Source organism: Ictidomys tridecemlineatus, chromosome 6, assembly GCF_052094955.1.
Source record: "Ictidomys tridecemlineatus isolate mIctTri1 chromosome 6, mIctTri1.hap1, whole genome shotgun sequence".
NCBI classification, from domain to species: Eukaryota; Metazoa; Chordata; class Mammalia; order Rodentia; family Sciuridae; genus Ictidomys; species Ictidomys tridecemlineatus.
In genome coordinates this window covers 172,724,287-172,746,285 of record NC_135482.1, presented here as the reverse complement: position 1 = coordinate 172,746,285, position 21,999 = coordinate 172,724,287, and the positions used below count along the sequence as shown (strand labels likewise).

The window sequence follows — 21,999 nt, the reverse complement described above, 5'->3', positions numbered from 1 at the left end:
GAAAGAACCTCAAAATCTGAGGAAGGGAGAAGGATATATTTTGTCATTTAAAAATTGAAATTGTAAGATTTGAGAATAGTCAGAAACTTAATGTGGATAACATGAGTGGGTCATTTAGTTGTGTTCCCAGTTGTATAGCTTGATTTCTCATTGTGGATCTCTAATTTGGGTATATTTCAGTGGTTAAGGAGTAATGTATTTGTTTGATGTAGGCTGTGGCTCTTCCTCACCAGGTGTCTTTTGGGCATTGTCACAAAAAGGAAATATAACTTAAGACTGCTGCTATACATCTTCCTTACCTCTGTCGTGGATTTCTCAGTTTGTGTAATCATTGACCTATCTCAAAGGCCTTTAGGTAATGAAATGCCCTCCTAAAAGGATAGCTACAGGTCTTTTCTCTTTTTATAATAGGGCAATTTATGGAGAACAATATTGAATAACTGAGATTAAATTTGGGACTTCATGGATTACTTGCTAACTGAAAAATTTAAAGTACCTTGCTTTTCTGATCAATCTTTTGGTCTTATTCTAAATGACTTTTTCTCTTTGAGGGTAGTATTTTAAAATTATTGATTTTTAAGGGAACTTTATAAATATTTATGGCGTTGTTTTCACTTTATGTTAGCATCAAGTTAATATTTTTCTTTGTTGACAGTAATGTTATATATATTTGAAAATTAGGCCATCTTTATCTTTCCACTGTCTTTGTTTTTGTCATCAGCAAACTCTTTTTATATACTTGACCTCATGTTTAGTTCAGTAATTATTGCAGAAGTTTTAAACAAGTTGACTGTTATCTTTCCATCTCCAGATCAAGTCAGTATGGCATGTAGTCTCTTTCAGACAACTTAGGAAGGGTTCATTCATGGAGAACATATTTTTTATAGTATTAACTTTTAAAGCAACTGTTTTTGAAGGTTGTACTTTTGATAGTACTTTTCTTGAAAAGCTACTCAATTGTTTACATATTACATTTCTTCACTTTATAAAAAGCTTGCTCATTATTTTACTTAAGGGAATATTTTTTCTCTTACTCATAACATGCTTTCTTTGCATAATTAGCTTTCATAATTTTAAACCTTTTTTCAAACTTCCAAAACATCATCTACATTTCTCATGAAACTCATTTTTGTGAAAACTTGACTCAAAGTGTCATTACATCTGTCTTTACCCAGGTATAAGGGAAATGTAGTACAAAATTAAAAGCAAGATATGAGAATAGACAGAAATGGTGTTGGGGGGGAAGCAAATAATTACAGTGTAGATGGGAAGCCTGACAAATTGACTTCTAAGAGTCTTTAAAATTTCTAAGCTTCTTTGTGGGATCTTGTTAGTTGGCAGTTTTATTTTGGAATTTTAAGTTTCCTGTACTCTGCTTTTGCTACATGATTATTGTACATTGTGTGGTTCCAGCAAACCTGATCAGCTCTCAGTTATTGCAACTTTTTAAAAATTCTAACAGTAGTATAAATTTTAGTTGACTTAATTTTCAGACTTATTTGTTTAACTTGCAGTAAGATGAACATTTTCTTTCTCTGTTTTAAGATTATGTAAATTTATTCAGTGTTTTCCTATGAAGGATAATAAGATATATAGTGTTCTTCATATAAGAGTGTTCTTTAAGAAGTTTGACCCAGTTTTCTTTCTTTCTTTTTTTAACATTTTATCATGATGTGTGCATATAAGTGCTGAATTTGCTTTAGTAGTTTAATGTGTATTTTCATTTAGCATTCATAATCTAAACTGTATATTGTCTTTTTTTTAAAGGATATATTTATGTTTATAACAAGGCAGTTGAAGGGGTTAGAGGATACAAAGAGCCCACAGTTCAATAGGTATTTTTATTTACTTGAGGTAAGCAATATATTTTATCTTGAGGTTGTATTCAGTTAACCTTCTTTTTAAGTGCTTGAATATTTTTATCAATTAAAGTATTTACCTTTCATCTTTTTTACTTCTTATTTTTAGAACATTGCTTGGGTCAAGTCATATAACATATGCTTTGAGTTAGAAGATAGCAATGAAATTTTTACCCAACTATACAGAACATTATTTTCAGTTATAAAGTAAGTGTATTTTACTAAGTATATAACATTTTAGAAAATATAAAATTAAACTTTGTTTTTAAATTAACATATGAATATGTATATACTATTAGGATAAATATTAGAAGACTGAATTGTAACTTCATTTTAATTTTTTTTCATAGATGTTTTCAAATGTATGGAACTTACTCAATTTTATTATAAGTGCTTATTGGTTAGAAGTCAAATTTTTTTGATTATATTATTTAGAATTTCTAAATTATATATTAACTCCTTAAAGCATGTGTTTATTTGAGGTTCTTGTGCACTTAAAATTTTAGGATGTCAAAACAACTTGACTTTCTGAATTTAGGGCAAAACTGAAATCACATTTGATTTAATTACTTTGGGTGTGAGATTGATAAAAATAAGAAAGTAATCTAAGGAATTATTTTGGATACTATTGTAAGATTTTAGAGAAAGAAGCTTTAAATAAAAATACACTATTTTTTCTTTTGCTATCATTTTTATAAAGTAAAATGTTGACCAATATCATCTTATGATTAAATCTTATTAATCTCAGTTGTATTTTAAATGAAATATCTGTTTTGAATTTCAGTAATGGACACAATCAGAAAGTTCATATGCACATGGTAGACCTCATGAGCTCTATTATTTGTGAAGGCGATACAGTGTCTCAGGAGCTTTTGGACACAGTTTTAGTAAATCTGGTGCCTGCCCATAAGGTGAGTTACAGTATGTACTGAAATGTATCTAAATTCCCTTAATATTAATATTCAGAATTTGTGCTTAGATTCCAAATACAGTTTATCCTACTTTAAGCTTAGTTTTGGAGAATCTGTTGATTCATTAATATTAGTATATATTTATCATTTAATGTGTAATAAATAAAATGTTACATTTAGTAGTCATACATTAAATGAAAAGAAGAAATAATATATTTAGTTCTTATAATAAAATATTTGTGATAATTCAGATTTGTTTAGGGTGTATTTCAGTGAGTGAGTTAATAGCTACTCACTCAGTGTTGAAAAATGGAACCAGTTATGTCCTTAAGTGAAAGACATGTAGGTACACAGGAGAAATGGAATTAAAAGGGAAGCCTCTACTATTAGGAGTCAAGGGATATGTTGATTACAGTCTTTCTTGCCTAAGTAATGTTAATCAAGATGTGTGTTTGTATGTATTTTTTTTTCCAGTGCATATATTTGTGCTTTGTTTTTTTTTTTAAATGATGGAGTGTCTGGTAAATGATTGGAAATAGTGTTCTGTGATTTAGAAGAGGTCTGGTTTCAGGAGAACGGACAAGAATTACCAATATAAACATCTGTTCAAATTTGCGACCTCAGTGGCAAGATACCGTAGTCTACAGATGCACAGCATCAATTCAAATAATGCTTTAGTGAAAATTAACTCATAATCCAAAATTTCAGAATTTAGAATAATTTATCATTGCAAAAAGTAAGCATTCACTACAAATAGTAGTACAGTTGGACCTCCAAAATTCTAATAATATGTTTATTACATGAAAATCACACATGCTGGTGTGCTCTAGACTCTTGAGCTTCCTCCATCTTGCCACTCCTATACTTCTTGGTTTCTTCCCACTTTTCTTAGCTCTTGCAGCCTGCCTTGCCTTTGTCTGTTGTGATATCTGTATCTTTGATTATCATGAAAAAGGAAATTGGGGAGCTAAAACTAGGTCTTCTGACCACCTCAGTGGACTTGGTGCCCACATCTATTATCTTTTTAATTCAAGAAACTGTAAAAACTAGGTGGAGTCTCTTAAATGCAAATCAAGTATTCAGGTAGGTTTTTTGTACTCAGCATCTGGTAAGCAATGTCCCAGGCCTTTATCTGCTATCCCTTAGTACTGTCATGTAAAAAGGCTTTGTTGTGGAAAGTACTCTGACACTTGCTGGGCTGAGGGTGTAGCTCAGTGATTGAGCATTTATTTGCCTAGCATGTGTAAGGCCCTTGATTCTATTCTGAGCACTATTAAAATAAAATAGCAGTATATACATATAGGTACTTCCATATATATTTTCTTCTTGGCTCACAGTGTTGAGACCCATCAATTCTAAGAACCTAGAATTTTAGGATCTTCTTTTCTGTGAGTATAGGAGTTAGAATCTTCCCATCAACTACTTAAAATACAATCCTCTGCTCAATCTGTATATCTTACATTGGAAATTTTCCAAGTCAGTTTCTGTTTTGCATCCTTTACATAATTTTAACTCTTTGTAGTTTGGTGAATGTTCATGGCACTAAATAAAACATTCTAACAAAGTTTAAAAAAATCATCAATATTATTAAATAGATTAAAGATAAAATATGTTTAAATGAATTAAGGACATTCAAAAAGTGTTAAAAACTAGGAGAGGATTAGAAGAAAAACTTAATGGAAATTAACACTGGTCATTGAAATCAGAATCTTGATTAGATTTTATATAAGAGATAGAGACTGGGAGGTGAGTTTGAGGAAATTTTACAGACACAGAGAACTATAGAGAAAACATGAAAGATAAGGTTCAGTATGTTTAATAGTGATTTGAGAACAGCAATTAGAGAAAAGAGAGAAAGTGATATTCAAATAGAAATTACCTTAAAATGATTCAGAAATGTACCATCATGAAAAACATGAAAGTATAGGTTAGGTAGTAAATGTTTTGTGAACAGAATAAATAAATATAAATACCTCTCCAGGCACATCCTGGAGAGAGAATGGGGAACACCAAAACAGAACGTCTAGAAAGCACACAGAATGAAAAAGCTTAACTATTAAAAAGAAATGAAGGGGGTTGGGATTGTGGCTCAGAGGTAGAGCGCTCGCCTAGCACGTGCGAGGTCCTGGGTTTGATCCTCAGCACCACATAAAAATAAATTAAAAAAAAAATTAAAGATTTCATGTCCAACTACAACTAAAAAATAAATTAAAAAAAAAAAAGAAATGAAGGTTATACTGAAGAGTGAATTCTTGATGGATAGAAGCCAGAAGACAGTAAAAATGTTTTCCAAAAATGCTAAGATAAAAGTAGTGTTGTATATCCTGTTTAAGTCAAAAAGTAGTTGTATATCCTATTTAAGTGAAAACATTATATATTCACTCATACATAGATCCTTCCTGAAAGAACTATCTTAAGTCCTGTAGAATGAAGAAAATTGAATTTAGAAGTGAAATATAATCAATATTTGTAAGAAATGCTCTAATGATATAATAATTAACGGGATATTAACAAAATGATTCTATACCACTGGGTTACAGATAACAACATAAGATTGAGTGGTTTAATATGATCCTGGTGTATCAGGAATATTTAGAGTTATTGATTAACTTTGAACTTTGAATGCAGTAGGTTCATCTTAAAAATTTTAAGGATTGCAGGAAAATAAAATAAAGAATTACAATAAATGTAAATGGCTTAGATTTACCACATAAAACAGGTTGAGGATAGTTTACCTGGTTGATGTTAATAAGAGAAACATCTAAAACATTGTTGTGGCTGGGCATGGTTGCTCAGAAGGCTGAGACAGGAAGATCATGAGTTCAAAACCAGCCTCAGCAAAAAGCAAGGCGCTAAGCAACTCAGTGGGACCCTGTCTCTAAATAAAATACAAAATAGGCCTTCGGATGTGGCTCAGTGGTTGATTGCCCCTGAGTTTAATTCCTCGAAAACAAACAAACAAAAACAAAATATAGTCATGAAAAGATTGGATGTAAAGTTTAGGCTGAAAAAAGAATTGTCAAACAATATAAATCAAAAGAAAACTGAGATTGCTTATTAGTACACATAGTTGTTTTTACAGGATAAAGAATGACTTTATATAATTAATAAAAATTTTAGTTCTTAGGAAATCGTTCTAAACTGGTGTATGCATACTGATTCACAATATACAAAATATATATTGAGAGTTATAAAAGAGAAAGAAAGAGTTCACACTTTCATGGGTAATTTGAACATGCAGATTTCCAGTGTTTATTAGTCAAATAGTACAAGAGACCATAATTGATAGTTGAGGATTTGAAACACAAAACAACAAGCTTAATAACAAGCATAAGTAATTGACAAAATACAGCATAATGACAATTATTTAGAAGTGATAATTAAAATATTAACATTAAAACCTGTGGGATGCAGTTTGAATTTTTTAAATGTAAATTTATATTTTAACGTCCAATTCAAGAAGTTATAAAAACATTCATAGATTAAACAAAATATACAAGAGGGAAAAAATAGTAAACAGCAGAAATTAATGAAACAAAACATAGTGATATTCCCTGAAAACCCCAAATTGGTAATAAAAATATATTCAGGGCTGGGATGTAGTTCAGTAGTAGAGGTGGTAAATAGTTGTACTATTCAATAGCTTTTGAATTATAGAAGAGAGAGAGAATTTTACAACTCACTTTATAAACAAATTATGATCGTCCTAGAAAACTAGGCAGGAAGCAATCCAGAAAGAAGATTTGCTAATTTAACTTGCCAATGTAGTCACATTAATTGAATATAAAATAATAGTATACAGGGGCTGGGATTGTGGCTCAGTGTTAGAGCACTTACCCAGCACATGTGAGGCATTAGGTTTAGATCCTCAGCACCTCATAAAAATAAATTAATAAAAGTATTATGTCAAACTACAACTAAAAATATTTAAAAAATAATAGTATATAGCTTCTAGAATGGTAAAAGCAATAATGATAATGACTAAATTGGCTTTATTTTAGGTATTGAAGGAAAGTTAACAGTAGAAAATGTTTAGACTAAGTTAATTGTCTAGAGAAACAGGTCAAAGAGAAAGACTTGTGGGAGATAAAGATTGTTTAGTAAAATTTAGTAGAATTTATGATAACAGTTCTTAGAAAATTTTAAATAGAAAGGAACTTTCTTAAACTAATAAGGATATGTATGGTTCTGTATTTAACAGTGAAATATTGAAGCGTTTTCTTTGAAGTTAGGAAATTCTAAAAATGTGGCTTTGATGTAAGACAGACAAGTATGCCAGTGCTACTCAGCACTATAGTAAAGCTTAAGTTAGTGGGATTAAAACAATATAAAAGAATTAGAAACATGAAACAAAACTAAAATCATTCACACATGATGTGATTGTGTACAATCAATCACAGTATACAGATTCAATTTCTAGATCAAATAAGAAAATTCTGTAAAATCTGTAAAATTGCTAGATAAAAGATCAGTATTAGAAAATCTGTTAGCACAACTTCTAAAAAGTTTTCATTTATAGCTTTAACAAAGGAAATAATATACTTAGAAATTTAACAAAAATTATGCACGATCTTTATGTTAAATCATAGTTGACTGAAACAGTGCATAGAAGACTTAACATGTTGAGAGATTGTTTTTGGAATGAGACATGGAGGATCATAATAATGTCAGCGTACTGCATACTAATTGATAATCCAATCAATAGTGCATGTAATTTGACACATGAAATCTAAAATTCACATGGAAGGGCAAATGATAAACAATAACTAAACAATTTTGAAGAAGGAAAAAAGTAGGGACTTGGTGTTAAGATTTCTTTTTCATATGTCCTTTTTGACTGTAAGCAGGCAATAATGAACAAAGGGACATATGGAAAATAAAATTAAATTCTTATTTTATACCATGTATAAAAATAGATCACAGGTAGAATAAGTTCTGAATCTGAAAAGTAAATTTTTAAAATTTTATTTAAAAAAATCTTTACACCTCAGGGTTGGAATGTATTTCTTAAAGGTTTAGAGAGTGTAGTCATATAAGAAGATATGAAATATTTGTTTATGTGAAAGATGAAAGCTTTTATGTGCTGTAAGATACCATAAGCATTGTGAAAAGACAAATATGCCCTAAAACAAAGGTTTGTTCTGCAGAAAGAACAAAACAAAATAGGCCAATTGAAAAATTGCCGAGAACTTCCAGAAAATTATTTCCATTTGCTCAAAGAGTCTTGTGAATGAATGAAATAATATGGTGTAAGAATCAAGGCAGGTAAATAAAAAAAATACATGAGTATAGAATGTGAATTTAGGGCTGGGGCTGTGGCTCAGTGGTAAAATGCTTGCCTAGCATGTGTGCGGCACTGGGCTCGATTCCTTAGTACCACATGAAAATAAATAAATAAAATAAAGTCATTATGTCCATTTACAACTAAATTTTTTTTTAAAAAAAATGTGAATTTAGGGGGCTGGGGTTGTGGCTCAGTGGTAGAGCACTCACCTAATGCTTGTGAAGCCCTGGGTTTGATCCTCAGCAAAGTAAAATAAAGATATTGTGTCCAATTACAACTAAAAATAAATTTCTTAAAATGTGAATTTAAGCCTGTTGTGGTGGTATGTGTTTATGGGAGGCTGAGGCAGGAGGATCTTAAGTTTGAGGCTAGCAAGACCTTTTCACAAAATAAAGATGTGCTGGGGGCTGGGGTTGTGGCTCAGTGGTAGAGTGCTTGCTTAGCATGTGTGAAGCACTGCGTTTAATTCTTAGTACTGCATATAAATAAATAAAGGACCGTCAATAACTTAAAAAAAAAATATATATATATATATATAAATATATATAAATGTTCTGGAGATGTACCTCAGTGGCAAAGTATCCCTGGGTTCACTTCTCAGTACCAAAAACAAAAAATGGCAACAACAACAATGAATGAATGAATTTAAGAATATTCTCTATTTCTGTTCTCTGGAATGTGCTTAATCCCAAGTAGTAACTCCATTGTAGATCTTTGTTTTTCTATCATCATTGAAGTCTCTGGGAAACACATTTTAAGATACTTTTCCTTGCACATTTTTTTTTCTTTTTGCTTTACTCTTCATTGTGTTTCTTATTGTATTTATGGACTTAATCTGTGTGCTGAGATGTGCTTTGAGTAAGTCTTCATTCTCTCAGCTGTCTAAAAAGCCATAATCCTCCCCCCATTGCTGCCTACTCTGGAAAACAGTTTATCTTCTGAATGGTGTTTTGCTTTTTGTGGATCTGGCAAGTAATAGCCTGTATTTGTACTTGCCTGATTTGAATTTGAGACTAGATTTAAAATAATTATTTCTTCTTCTATAAACATTTATTGAACATTTCTATGTGTTTTGCATTCTGTTGTGAATAATATATGAAGAGAATATACTTATTCTTGCTTGAAAGGGAGCTTATGATCTAGTAGGCCAGATCATCCTAAGAAAAGAAAGTGGTTTAATTTTCTTCCTTCAATAGATAGTTTTCTCATAGTCTTTTGAATATAGGTAATATTTTGCTTTTCATAGCTTAGAAATATTGGGTTTGTAGCTCATTATTAGAGTGTATTTCTAGCATGTGCAAAGCCCTAAATTCAATTGCCAATACTGCAACAAAACAGAACAAAACATAGTTAGAGATGTAATATATTATATTCATGTTTTTCAGAATTTAAACAAGCAAGCGTATGATTTGGCAAAAGCTTTACTGAAGAGGACAGCTCAAGCTATTGAACCATATATTACCAATGTAAGTTTTAGTTGTGATTCATTGTCAAAGGATTACGCCAAAGTTTTAAATATTGTTAGAAGCAAAATTTCAGCAAGTAGTGTATACTTTGTAAATTTTGTGTTTTAACTATTAAGTAGTGTATTTTCCTTCTTCTTTCTTAATATTATTCTTGGTTAATATTTTCTGGAAGGTTCACTTTCTTGTTTGTTCATGTGCTTCTTTCAGATTGTTTAAGAACCAAAACAGCTTTTATTTTGGGTAGCAAGATAAACTGTTTCTAATCTTAGAAAAAGAGTTAAATGTAATTACATAAAACCTAGGGAACTTTTCATTATTTAGAGAAATTGCTTGTTGCTTTTTGGAGATTAAATTGATTTGAAAAGCAAGAAGATGTGAATTAAAATGTCAAGATCTAGAAATTGATGGCAAGCTATGACTGGCAACAATTTGGTGAAAGTTGTTTATCTATTGCTATCACTAGGAGAGATTCCATTTAAAGCTGCATTTTCTGAGAAAGAGGGAAAATTGTAGTGAAATGAGCACTTCCATTATCACCCAAACTCTATTTACTTATAATTTATCAATTATAATTTATCAATTATAATCAATCTTGTATTGATTTTAGAAGAAATATTTTTAGCCATTTAGGTTCATTAATAAAGCTTTTGTTAGGTTTTATTTTCTCTCCACTGTTGTTGAGTTGTACCACTCCAGGTAGCACCATTCATATTGTAGTATATGTTAATAGAGTGTCCTATAGAACACAAGTCTAGAAAACAGAGTCAGTGGTGGTTCTTGGAATTAACAGTTCTGTCCTTCTATCTGCTTTTCCCTTTCAATCACCTGTATGTAAATAAGTCCAGGACACAAATCTGTCATCTTGAAAAAAGCAAGCAAAGAAGCCTTTAGTTTAAATACTTAAATTCTCCTAAACTTAGAAGAAAAGAAATATTTTTTTGTAGTATACAAAAAAATATGTAGATAGGATATGAAAGATATCACTAAAAGATATACTGTAGAAAGTAAAATAATTTATAAAACAAATGGTAGATTTCTATTGTTTCTGGCTTGTTGCCTTAAAGAATCATATGATGATTTCGAAAAATAAGTTTAGTTTGTAAGAATATTGCTTTGAAGAGTTAACTTTCTAAAGCTGTACAATAAAATTCTGTAGTTTGTCTTTATAGCTCCAAGATTGGCAGGGATCTCCAAGTACAGCTTTGTACAATTTTGTGAATCTTGGTTATTGCTTGAGTTAAAATGGTAGAATTCAGTTTTTTTGACTTAATGGCACTTGTAATGTGTTGATCCAGATTTAAGTATTGTAATTAATTACCCCTTGTCTTTCCCTTGTTTCAAAGTGCCTCTCAATAGTATTTCTGTGGCCCAGTTAGAGAGCACACTAGGTGAGCTCCTCCTGGTGGTCATTTATTTAAATTGATATTGTCAAGCCAGATTTTTATTTTTTTTGAATACTTAATCTTATTTTAGTGCTTTTTTTCTGGCACAAAAATAAGGAAAGAACACGATCCCATGTTGTTATCTCTTCTAGGATTGGGGATTATAAATATTTCATTGGAGTAATTGAAGAAAGAAAATTATGTAAAATGGTAGTGGAGCTGCATGATTAGGTTCATTTTACTATACTCTCGATTTTGGGGTATATTTGAAAATATTGATAATGAAAGTTAAAGAAAGAAGAAAGCCTCAAGGTAATACTTGGAATAATCCCAGATAAATTAGTGTAAAAAATTGCCTAATCACTTATACTTTCCCTTAATTTCCCACTGTTGTCACCTGTAGAAATATAGAGGCTCCCTGACACCCTCCTCACCCCCAGTTTCTTGTTGTGTTCTTTATCAGAAGCTGAGGCAAAGGGGACTAGTAAAGTTGCCCTACCACACTTTCAATTATATACTTATTTGTAGTACTTCATCCATTTATTTTGCATGTTTCCCTGTTTTCTTGTTCCTTGACTTATTTGACTGTCAGTAAAGAAGTTATTGAGAATTGCTTTTCTCTTCCTGTTACATTTCTTTCTCACAAGACAAATTCAAGACAAAATTAGTACATGTTAGAAATCAGTCTCTACCTTTTTGGGCTCAGAGATGAAATAGCCATTGCTCATTTATTTTTCCAGTACAGAATTAGCAAATAAAAAGTAAGACACGGAGTCAGTTATAACCCCACTTCTCTTTTTCTCACTTGTTTTCACTCTTGCAAGTATTGACATTTTCAAGTTTATTCTTTATACAGAGTGATTCTTACATATATAAATACTTAAGAAGCTGTGTGGTGGCACATGCCTAAAATCCCAGTGGCTCCAGAGGATGAGTCAGGAGGATCACAAGTTCAAAAACAGTAACTTGGCAAGGCCCTGAGCAACTTATTGAGACCTTGTCTCAAAAGGAAAAATAAAGAGGGGCTGGGGATGAGACTTAATGATTAAGTACCTCTGGATTCAATCCAAACAAAACAAAACAAAACTTAAGAGATTATTGTAGTTTAGTTGTTTGTTTTTCTTTTGAGATGGAATCTCAATATATAGCCCAGGCTATTCGAAAGTTTTGGGCTCATGTGATCTTTCTAACTTAGCCTCTGGAGTAGGTTGGACTACAGGTGTGCACCTCTGTGCCTAGCAGAATATTTTTTATAATAGAATTAGTTTTAATGTGGCAACCTAGGAAACGAAACTAAAACATTACAAAAAAGAAAAAGTACTTATTGACAACTCAGAGATTACCTACACAGATTACTTTTTAGCAATATTAACTATTTTTCACCATACCTTTTTACTTAAAAGTTTTAGGATTCAGCACAAAATTACTTTGTACATTTACATGCTACAAATTAAATTTCTTAATATCACTGTCTCCTATATCCTTGTTAAAAGAGATAAAATTTGATAAAATCTCTTAATCCATGTCTTGGTTTTTGCATCTGTAAATTGGGGCTAATAATGCTGGGGGTTGTAGTAAATAATATTGTTATTTAATGTGAAAGTACTTTATTAACTAAAATTAGCCATGTAAATCTAAGGTAGGATTTATTACTGACTTCTGCCTTCTTTCATTAGGAGGCAGTGCTATTAAGAAATATGATTTGTAATATGTAAATTAATTTCTTGTTTGCAAATGAAAGACTAATGATTTTCTTTTTGGAAGAAGATGTTTCATTCATATCTATATCTGCCTTTACTGAACATTTAAGCCCTTACGTAGGGCTTCATGTCTTTTACTCATATCAGAATACATATTTTTTTAAATATTTATTTTTTAGTTGTAGTTGAACACAATATCTTTATTTTAATTTATTTTTATGTGGCGCTGAGGATTGAACCCAAGGCCTCGCACGTGCTAGGTGAGCACTCTACCACTGAGTCACAACCCCAGCCCCAGAATACATATTATGTTATTTATTCATTCATTTATCAAATATGTATTGGAGACCCACTCAGTGTCAGGCATGGTGCTAGACTCGTTATAAAATGGAGAAGATCAACTTGATCACTGCATTTTTGCAAACTATAGGTGTTCAGTGAATGTTTTAGTGGAATTTGTAAAAAATAAAAGCAGAGAATGATTTTGTCTTTATTTTGTAAAGTAAGTTTTTTCCCCAGACTGATAGAAGATGATGATGATTTAATTACCATGGTGGTCAGATTGGAATGGATTATTGTTCTTTATTAAGAAAAAGTAGATTGAGGGATTTTTAGTTTACTCTTTTTTTTTTAAACAGGAGAAAATTTGTGAATAGAAGCAAAAAAAGCCACTTTATTTTTAATATCAATGAGAATTTAACCTTTTAATGTCATGAAGTTCCGTTTTCACAAAATTGATAAATAGGAAGGGCAAATATGTTATTTTTAACATCCACACCCCCCAAAAAATTAGATTTGTTCTTTTGTCCCTTTCTTGACAAGGTAATCTGTATTGGTTCATAGACCTGAATACTTCACTTAAAACCAATTGAAGAGTGAAAAGAGTAAGTGGATAAAATATAGAAATGTGAAATACTTGACTCTACTTTCTATAGAAAGCAAAAACCTAATTATGCCAGGTTGTGTATTAATTGTCACAGTGAGATCAGGGCATCTTGTGAGGTATAAAGAATCCATAACTACTCCTCTGACAAGACAAGGACACTTAAGAATCTATAGGTTTATCTTTAACTTTTTAGAGTTTTGGAACAAGGAATTTGGTTATTGTGTTATATATTCTTATCCACTTTGGTAGTTATATGATGAATGATCAAGTGCAGAAATTATTTAGAGCTTGTTGACTGTTTATATGTGCTTTTAATTGGATTTTAATTAAGGTTGTAAACTTTATACATATGTATACCTTATTTATCAGAATGTAAAAGAAGACAAAAATGATTTAAAAATTTGCTTTGCATTAAAAATATAAAGCTATATATATGAAACATACAATTGGCTTCTACTTATAAAAGCATAAGAAGACTCTTTTAGATGCTGTTGTTTTCTGTACTCTAAGGTAAACAAGATGTGAACTTCTTCCCCTAAGGAATTATCCAGTGAGGTGATGATATTCTTATTAGGGTTCTCCAGAGAAATAATCAGTAGGATAGGTGTATGTATATATGTATGAGAGGAAATTTACTAGGGGAATTAGTTCAAGCTATTATGGAGTCTGTCAAAGGCTGTCCGAAAGCTATATAACTAGAGAAGCTGATGGTTTGTCTCATTCCAAGGCAAAAAGCTAGAGAACCCAATGGGAGAGGGAGAATTTGCTGGTGCAGGTCTTGTAGTCAGAAAGTCTGTAGAACCTGGAGTTCTGATGTCCAAGGGCAGTAGTAGAGGTCCCAGCTCCAGGAGAGAGAACTATGAATTCGCCTTTCCACTGTCCTTTTGTTGTGTCTGGATCCCAGTCAATTGGATAGTATCCACCCACATCGAGGGCAACCTTCCCCTAAGTCCATGGATTTAGTCTTTTCTGGAAACACTTTGAAGACACATCCAATGCTTTACCAGCTACGCAGGTATCCCTTAATCCTACCAAGTTGACACTTAAAACTGTCAAAAACACAATAAATTATCACAATGGGGAACAAGATGTATTTGAAAGGTAGAGGGTTTACTGATACATATTAATTGATGAGTCAATACAAATCTGTTTTACTGTGTACAAGGTGAATTCCATGTTTTATTTTTTCACATAGCCTTTAATGGTTTTCCTGTCCATTGTTAGAAAATGTTTTGATATGCCTACTTTGACTTTGCTTAAAATAATAATGAATTTAATGAATAATAAGACTTTGGCAAATTCATTTTTTCTTTGGCATTTCTACTAATGGCAATTTTTTTTTCCTCTTCAAAAGTTTTTTAATCAGGTTCTGATGCTTGGGAAAACATCTATCAGTGATTTGTCAGAACATGTGTTTGACTTAATTTTGGAGCTCTACAATATTGATAGTCATTTGCTGCTCTCTGTTTTACCCCAGCTTGAGTTTAAATTAAAGGTAACTGTTATAAAAATAATGTGATTCTGTCACCCAAGTTAGCAAAGAGTATTATATATGGCTATTTAATTCTTAAAAGTAATTTTAACTGAATGTAACAGAACTAGGAGTGTATTACCATTATTTATTTGTGTGTTTTGTGTATCTCCAATGCCTGGCATGGTATCTAGCAGATTGTAGCTGGTTGCTGAATGATTAGCAGGATGGTTCTTTCCAGATTGATTCCAGTTTTGGCTTGCCTTTGAGATCATAGCTATACAATTGAGCATTGTTTTCAAAGAATGCATTTTATAGAGTACAGATTTCTTGATTGGGCCATAAGTTGTTTAGTTCATTATCCATATAATGGTAAATATTTTCTCTTATTCATATTATCTTATTGTTGTTGAAAGTTTGTTTCACAGAGTCCTGTGAAATCTTTGGTAGCAAGTCATTACTTTGACATTAAATTATGCTGTTTCATTTGCAGAATTGGAGGACACCCCCCCCCTTTTTTTTTTCTGGTCATTACAATAAAATTAAATAAAGCCAATTATAATGATTAAACTTTCATGGATCCTAGTGTATCACCCAGAAAAATTCCTAAATGATTTCTATGTAAATTTCTTATTTCTAAAAAATTTGATTTGTTTCTAAAACCAAAATAAAACAGTTCACATTGATAGTGTGAATAACATAAATAACCCATGAATAATTATTCTTGTTTTAGTCTGGAGTATATTTTTCTCAAGTGAGACATTTGGTTGAATGGTCCCTTGCCCCCTTTTTAATGTGGTTAGCAATTTTAGTTAGGCAAGGCAGTCACACTTCTGATTATTTGTTGGTTTATCTGATTTTCTATAGTAAAAATAAAATAAGTGCTATGTGCATTTTCCTACACACTATGAAAATTTTTAAAAATAAGGAAATTATCATCCCTGCTTTCAGCCAACTTAACATCTAGTATGGGAGGAAGAGGAAAAAAAATCCATATCTAATAAGAGTCCAGATATTTTAAGTGTCATAAGAGATACAAACAGCATACAATTGAAGCAAAGGAGACAGCATGCAGAAGCATATAGAGGTAGGAAGGTGCTGGGTGAATTTCTGGAACACAAAAGAATTATAGTTGAAAGGTAGCATAAAGTAAATGTAAATCACTCCTGGATGCTTTGCTTGAAGAACCTTAATGAAGTAGATTTCCAGGTATTAAATCAGACCAGTTGAATCAGAATTTCTGAAAGTAAAGACCAGGCATCAGGTTTGTTTGTAATCTTTAGAGATGGTTCTAATGTATAGCCAGCACTGATAAGTACTTATTTTGAGAAATAAAGAGATGAGTTAGATCATATTGTGGAGGCTCTTGAACACTAGGATGAGTAAGGCATTGGTTTAAAAAAATTTTGTAATGTGCTATCCATAACAACTTGAAGTATTAGTGCTATTTGATAGACCTGATTGCCACACTCTATGTTCAAGTCTACTATTGTGATTTACTTGTTCATTTAACCATTCATTTGTTGGGTGGTGCCAAAATCAACAATGAAGTTCAATTTTCATCCCCAGGGTGTCTGCATTATAGAATATACACCAGAAATTTTAATTTTCACATATGCAAAGCTTCATCATTATGCTGCAGAACTTCATTTAGGAATCTGCTCTACGTAGCTTAACTGGCTCTCCTAGTGGAAGACTTCAACACATACTTATTTCTACAAAGAGCTAAGAATTACAGTCATACAGAGTTCACTGTTTATTATAGGCCTGGCCTCCTCAGGTGTCCATTCTTAAAAACGACAGTCTTTCAAGACTCTTTAGTAGGTTACTGAAGTAAACCTTAGATGTAGGAAGGGCCCTCTAACATTATCATACTTTTAAGACTGTGTTTTTATTAGGGTGTACTACCTTAATGTAATTTGAGAAGATTAGCACATTTATGATGAGTTTAATTTTATAAAAAGTGTAGTGGACATTTTTTATGCAAGTTTTTCATTTGGAGTTAATAAAAGTTTTTCTGTTTCTGTGAATAGAAAGATAAGAGAATCCATGGGATAAGGGAAACCATGGGATAAGTCATGTTCTGAATATCTGCTTTATGATTTTAAAATTGGTTATGTTTTGTTGTAGAGCAATGATAATGAGGAACGACTCCAAGTTGTTAAACTACTAGCAAAAATGTTTGGGGCAAAGGATTCAGAATTGGCATCTCAAAACAAACCACTTTGGCAGTGCTACTTGGGCAGGTATATGATTTTGGTTTCCTTGGAAAAAAATTATATACATTTATATCTACTTAGATTGCTTTTTTAAAAACAGCATTTATATTTAAGTTGTGTCCTCTGAAATCATTAAAAAATATATGGAAAAGACGATATGATACCAGTACAATCATTTGAAATTTTCAATGTTGATAATGGTATTTCAAAATTTCCCTTTATCTTTTCATTCTATGATGATATATTTTAAAAGCTATCTCACATAGTATTAAAACTATAAAATTAAAATATACAATTTCAGAGTCTGAAAATACTTCAGGGAGATGAAACTCCTCCACAAAAAGTTGTATTTAATCAGATTATTTGGAGATAATTCAAAATATAAGGATATTAACAAAATTGATAAATAAATTACTTACGTACGTTTCTCTTTCTATCTTTCTGTATTTTTTTAATGATGACCTAGCTTTCCTTTTATGCCTTTATTGAGCCACATAATACCTGAAATTGGTTGCAAGATTTTGAGTGTGTTTTTGATGTTACTTTCCTTTGGGAGAGATTCATTTCATTACCTTTTCACAAAGAGATTCCTGACCTTGAAAATATAAGAGCACTACAAATGCTATGGCTGAAACCATAATTTAACCTTAAGACTAAAGGATAATTTTTATTCTCTTAAATTATTCTGACAACACATTATGCAGTTAAGTCATACACTAACAGGATTTAAAGGTTCTGATTCTATTTTTGTGTTCAAATGTTTGTACTGGTATCATAACGTCTTTTCCATTATAATGACAGAACTGTCAGTGATTTTAAATAATCTTTTGGTTTCATTTTTCTAAATTTGTTAAATGAGGATATAAGCCTTTATAAGTGCCTGTTGAGCTCTAAATTACCAATCTGATTTCTTAGTGTTTCATAGTTCAATAATAATTAAAAAAATTTTTTTTGTACCTTTATTTTGTTTGTTTATTTTTATGTGGTGCTGGGGATCTAATCCAGTGCCTCACACATGCTAGGCAAGACTCTACCACTGAGCCACAACCCCCTCCCATCAATAATAATTTTAATGAGGAAGTTAAGATAATAAATCTTAGCCCATTGTCATCCCATTGTCACTTTTCCCCCCCTTAGAGGTTTTTTTTTTTTTTTAACTTTAAATGCAGTGGAAAGTTCTTGGACAGCAGGGTACAGTATTCTATCATTTTAAATTATACACTCCAAGTTCATTTTATTTAAATTTCTGAAAGAGAAATACATTTTTAATGTATAGTCATGTATTGCTTAAATGACAGAGATACATTATGAGAAATGATTAACTTGTGATTTCTTGTTGTTATGTGACCATCTTAGAATGTGCTTACATGATCTAAGATGACTGTGACATGAAGTGAAATTTTTCTGTCTCACTACAATATTAAAGAACCATGGTAATATGGATTCTGACATTGATTGAAATGTTATGTGGTACCTGGCTGTTATAGACATTTAGTATATTTTAAAATTAGGACTTGTATTATGCAGAATTTACTTTATAGGTTTTCAGTTGGGAAATCTTATTTACATGTCACCTATTATTACATTGTAATTTTTCCTTTTAATATTAATGACACAAAACTCACATAGAATTAAATAGTACCAACTTTTGGGCTGGAGTGTAGCTCAGTGGTAGACAACTTGTCTAAGGTCTGGGTTTGATTTCCAGCACAAAACACAAGAAAAACACCACGAAAACAATAACAGAAATAAATGAAATACAACACCAATTTTTAGTAGCTGTTTTAGAAGATATTTTATTGTATTTATTTGTAATGATAATGAGCTGCATGTGTAATTGAAAAAAGTATGAGTAAGGTATATAGGATTGAATAGTTGAATTCAAAACACTTAGGAAACTTGGAAACTTTATATGGACCCATAGGCTAGATTTTAGTAGTTTCAGTACTAGAGAGGGAGGTGGTACTTTATAGAGTTTAAAAAAAAAAAAAAAGTTGAGTAATTTGGTGCTGATTTTGAAGGCTTTTTTCTTCTTTATATAAATGCTGAATTTTATTTCTTACGGTATTGGGTGATACAAAATTTGGTAGTCTTTTGATTTTACAGAACTAAGCCATGTAAAGATATTGAATAGAAAATCATGACTTCACTTTAATGATATTGACACTTAATGGTTTTTAAAAAAGAAAATCATTTTGCATTTCCTTATGAACGAATGTATATAGACTTTGAACACCATCCATTAGTGATAATCTACAAAATATCATATGCTTTCAGATGGAGAACACAATATTGTCTTTGAAGTAGTCTTGCTGAAAATAAAATTGAATCCTAATATGATTATATTTCTAGATATAATTAGCTATGTCTTAAGATTAGGAACCTGTTAATAGACATCAGAATGATAAAATTAGCAAAATCTAAACCCTGGGAAAAGCCTATACTTATACATACACATCATACCATTTTCTCTAAAAAAATTATTAAAAATGTGGGGGTAGGAACAAAATTAAGAGATTTACATGGCATATCAACCAAAAGGATTTAAATTTTTTATAGTGACATAAGTATTTACAGATATAGTTTGCTTTGCTATTATTGGAAACATAAAAATTGTGATGTTTAACTGGATAGGAATAATTTTGGGATAAATTTGAAGTCATGTGATATAAAATAACAGGGGTTTAATGTGACATTCATGAATGTCCTATATTTAAGAAAAAATACTTTGGAGAAAACTTTTTTTTCAAACATGGAGTAGGATTTATATAACATTTCTCTGGAAAAAAAATATACACCCTTCACATGTACATTTACAACAGATATATTTTGAAAGGTTTTTTTTTTTTTTTTTTTTTGTACTGGAATTGAACATAGAGATATTTAATCACTGAGTCACATCTCCAGACCTTTTTTTATTTTGAGACAGGGTCTTGCTAAGTTGCTGAGGCTGGCCTCGAACTTGTGATTCTCCTGTCTCAGCCTCCTGAGTCTCTGAGATTACAAGCATGCACCATCTTGACTAGCTGAAAGTATATTTATAGGAAAATATTGCCATTCTAATTCTTACATCTGAGCCAAATATTTAATGTTTAAAAGATTCTCTCAAGTTGCATGGTTCTTAAAATTATGAGTTTGCTTTAGTTGATTAATTGATATATAGTCAAAAAATTTGTTAAAAATGGTCTGGCTTCATTTTGGATTTTCCTATATAAATTGACTTTTATTTAATTCAAAAAATAAAATTGAGTATAGATTAAATACATCTGTTTCTCTTCTAAATATTACTGTGTGCCTTTATATTTTATCAGGTTTAATGATATCCATGTACCAATACGCCTGGAATGTGTGAAATTTGCTAGTCATTGTCTCATGAACCATCCTGATTTAGCAAAGGATTTGACAGGTACTATATACATGTAACAGCAAATATTCCTAGGTGTTCTTAGTGGGCGGTGTGTGTGTGTGTGTGTGTGGTGTGTGTTTTACAATCCTTACTTTTATAAAGGCAAAAATCTTTGTTGTTTTAGTAGTTGAAATTGTCTTATTCCAATTCATCAGCATGAAAATTATTCTCTGAAGCTATAATCTTTATAGCATAGTTCCTGTGTTGGCTAGAAACACCTATGAAAAGTTACTGTCTTCATGAAAATTAGTTTCTTAGTTCATGGACAGTTCCAAATTTTTTTAAAGAATTTGAATTTGAACCGGTGTTGACTGAATAGATTGTTAAGACTCATAGTCTTTAATATTTTAAGAACTAGGTGAGAATCATTGATTTGTAATTTAATTTCACTGTGCTAGTTGGAGGTAGCTTTAAAACTCTGGATGGCATAAGCCAGTTCAGAAATTTGCATTTATGTACTAATGAGAATATCATATCTATTACTGTTCTGTTCAATTTTTAAATATTAAATAGCTCAGAAGATTTAGATTAGTTTAGCAGCCACTATGTCTTCCTTATGAATGTTAGCACTTGCTGTGTTTTTGAGATTAAAAACGTATATAGTCAAAATGCCCTCACAAACTGTTCTCCCTGCTTTTTTAGAGTATAGCTACTCAACTGAATTTGGTCTACATACCATCCATGTTTTTATAGCTACCACATGTGTATCTTTCCATAAAGAATGTATAGTATTATAATGTGTTTAGAACATTTCATTGAAATATTATTTGAATTTGATAGGAGTTGAACTTGCTGTCTTATTTTACTATTTCTTTTTTTTTCCTTGCTTCTTTCTTTTTATGTTTCTCTCTCTTTTCTGTTGGATGGATTTTCTTTGTTTTAATTTTTCCTTTCTTTTCTGTGGGTTCCAAAGTAAACACTATTTTTTGGTGCTTTGAGTACATAATTGGTAATGAAGTCTAAAATTAGCCAGAACTATAGCTTTTTTTCTGAGCAATCATAGACCCTTAAAGGCTTTAACTTATCAGTCTCTCATCTTTCACATTCTTTTAGTCATTTATTTTTTTAAAACTTCCCAATTTGTAGTACATTTAAAAAATATTTATTTTTTAGTTATAGGTGGATACAATGTCTTTATTTTATATTTATGTGGTGCTGAGGATCGAACCCAGTGCCCCACGCATGCTAGGCGAGTGCTCTACCTCTGAGCTACAATCCCAGCCCTGTAGTACATTTTTAACTGCTTTTTTTTTTTTACAGTCTTTCTTATCATTGCTTTTCAAATCTTAATTACTACTACTGAGTTTCTTTTGATAAAGAATACCACGAACTATATTCATTTGTATTTAAACAAAAACTTGTCATAGTAATGCATTTAGTTATATTAAATTATTATCAATCATCTAAAGAAGCAG

The 21,999-nt window shown here is 31.1% G+C and overlaps 1 protein-coding gene across 7 annotated transcripts in view; it reads left to right on the top strand.

The window, feature by feature from the left end:
* Pds5b (PDS5 cohesin associated factor B) overlaps nt 1–21,999 on the top strand; it is a 200,021-nt gene that overhangs the window by 78,070 nt on the left and 99,952 nt on the right. For all 7 annotated transcript variants that reach the window (XM_078016128.1, XM_078016127.1, XM_078016129.1 and 4 more), the window contains exons 4-10: nt 1,768–1,854; nt 1,969–2,066; nt 2,644–2,770; nt 9,440–9,520; nt 14,843–14,983; nt 17,090–17,205; nt 20,490–20,584. In XM_078016128.1, coding sequence (XP_077872254.1) covers nt 1,768–1,854; nt 1,969–2,066; nt 2,644–2,770; nt 9,440–9,520; nt 14,843–14,983; nt 17,090–17,205; nt 20,490–20,584 — 745 coding nt within the window. The remainder of the gene's footprint in view (nt 1–1,767; nt 1,855–1,968; nt 2,067–2,643; nt 2,771–9,439; nt 9,521–14,842; nt 14,984–17,089; nt 17,206–20,489; nt 20,585–21,999) is intronic.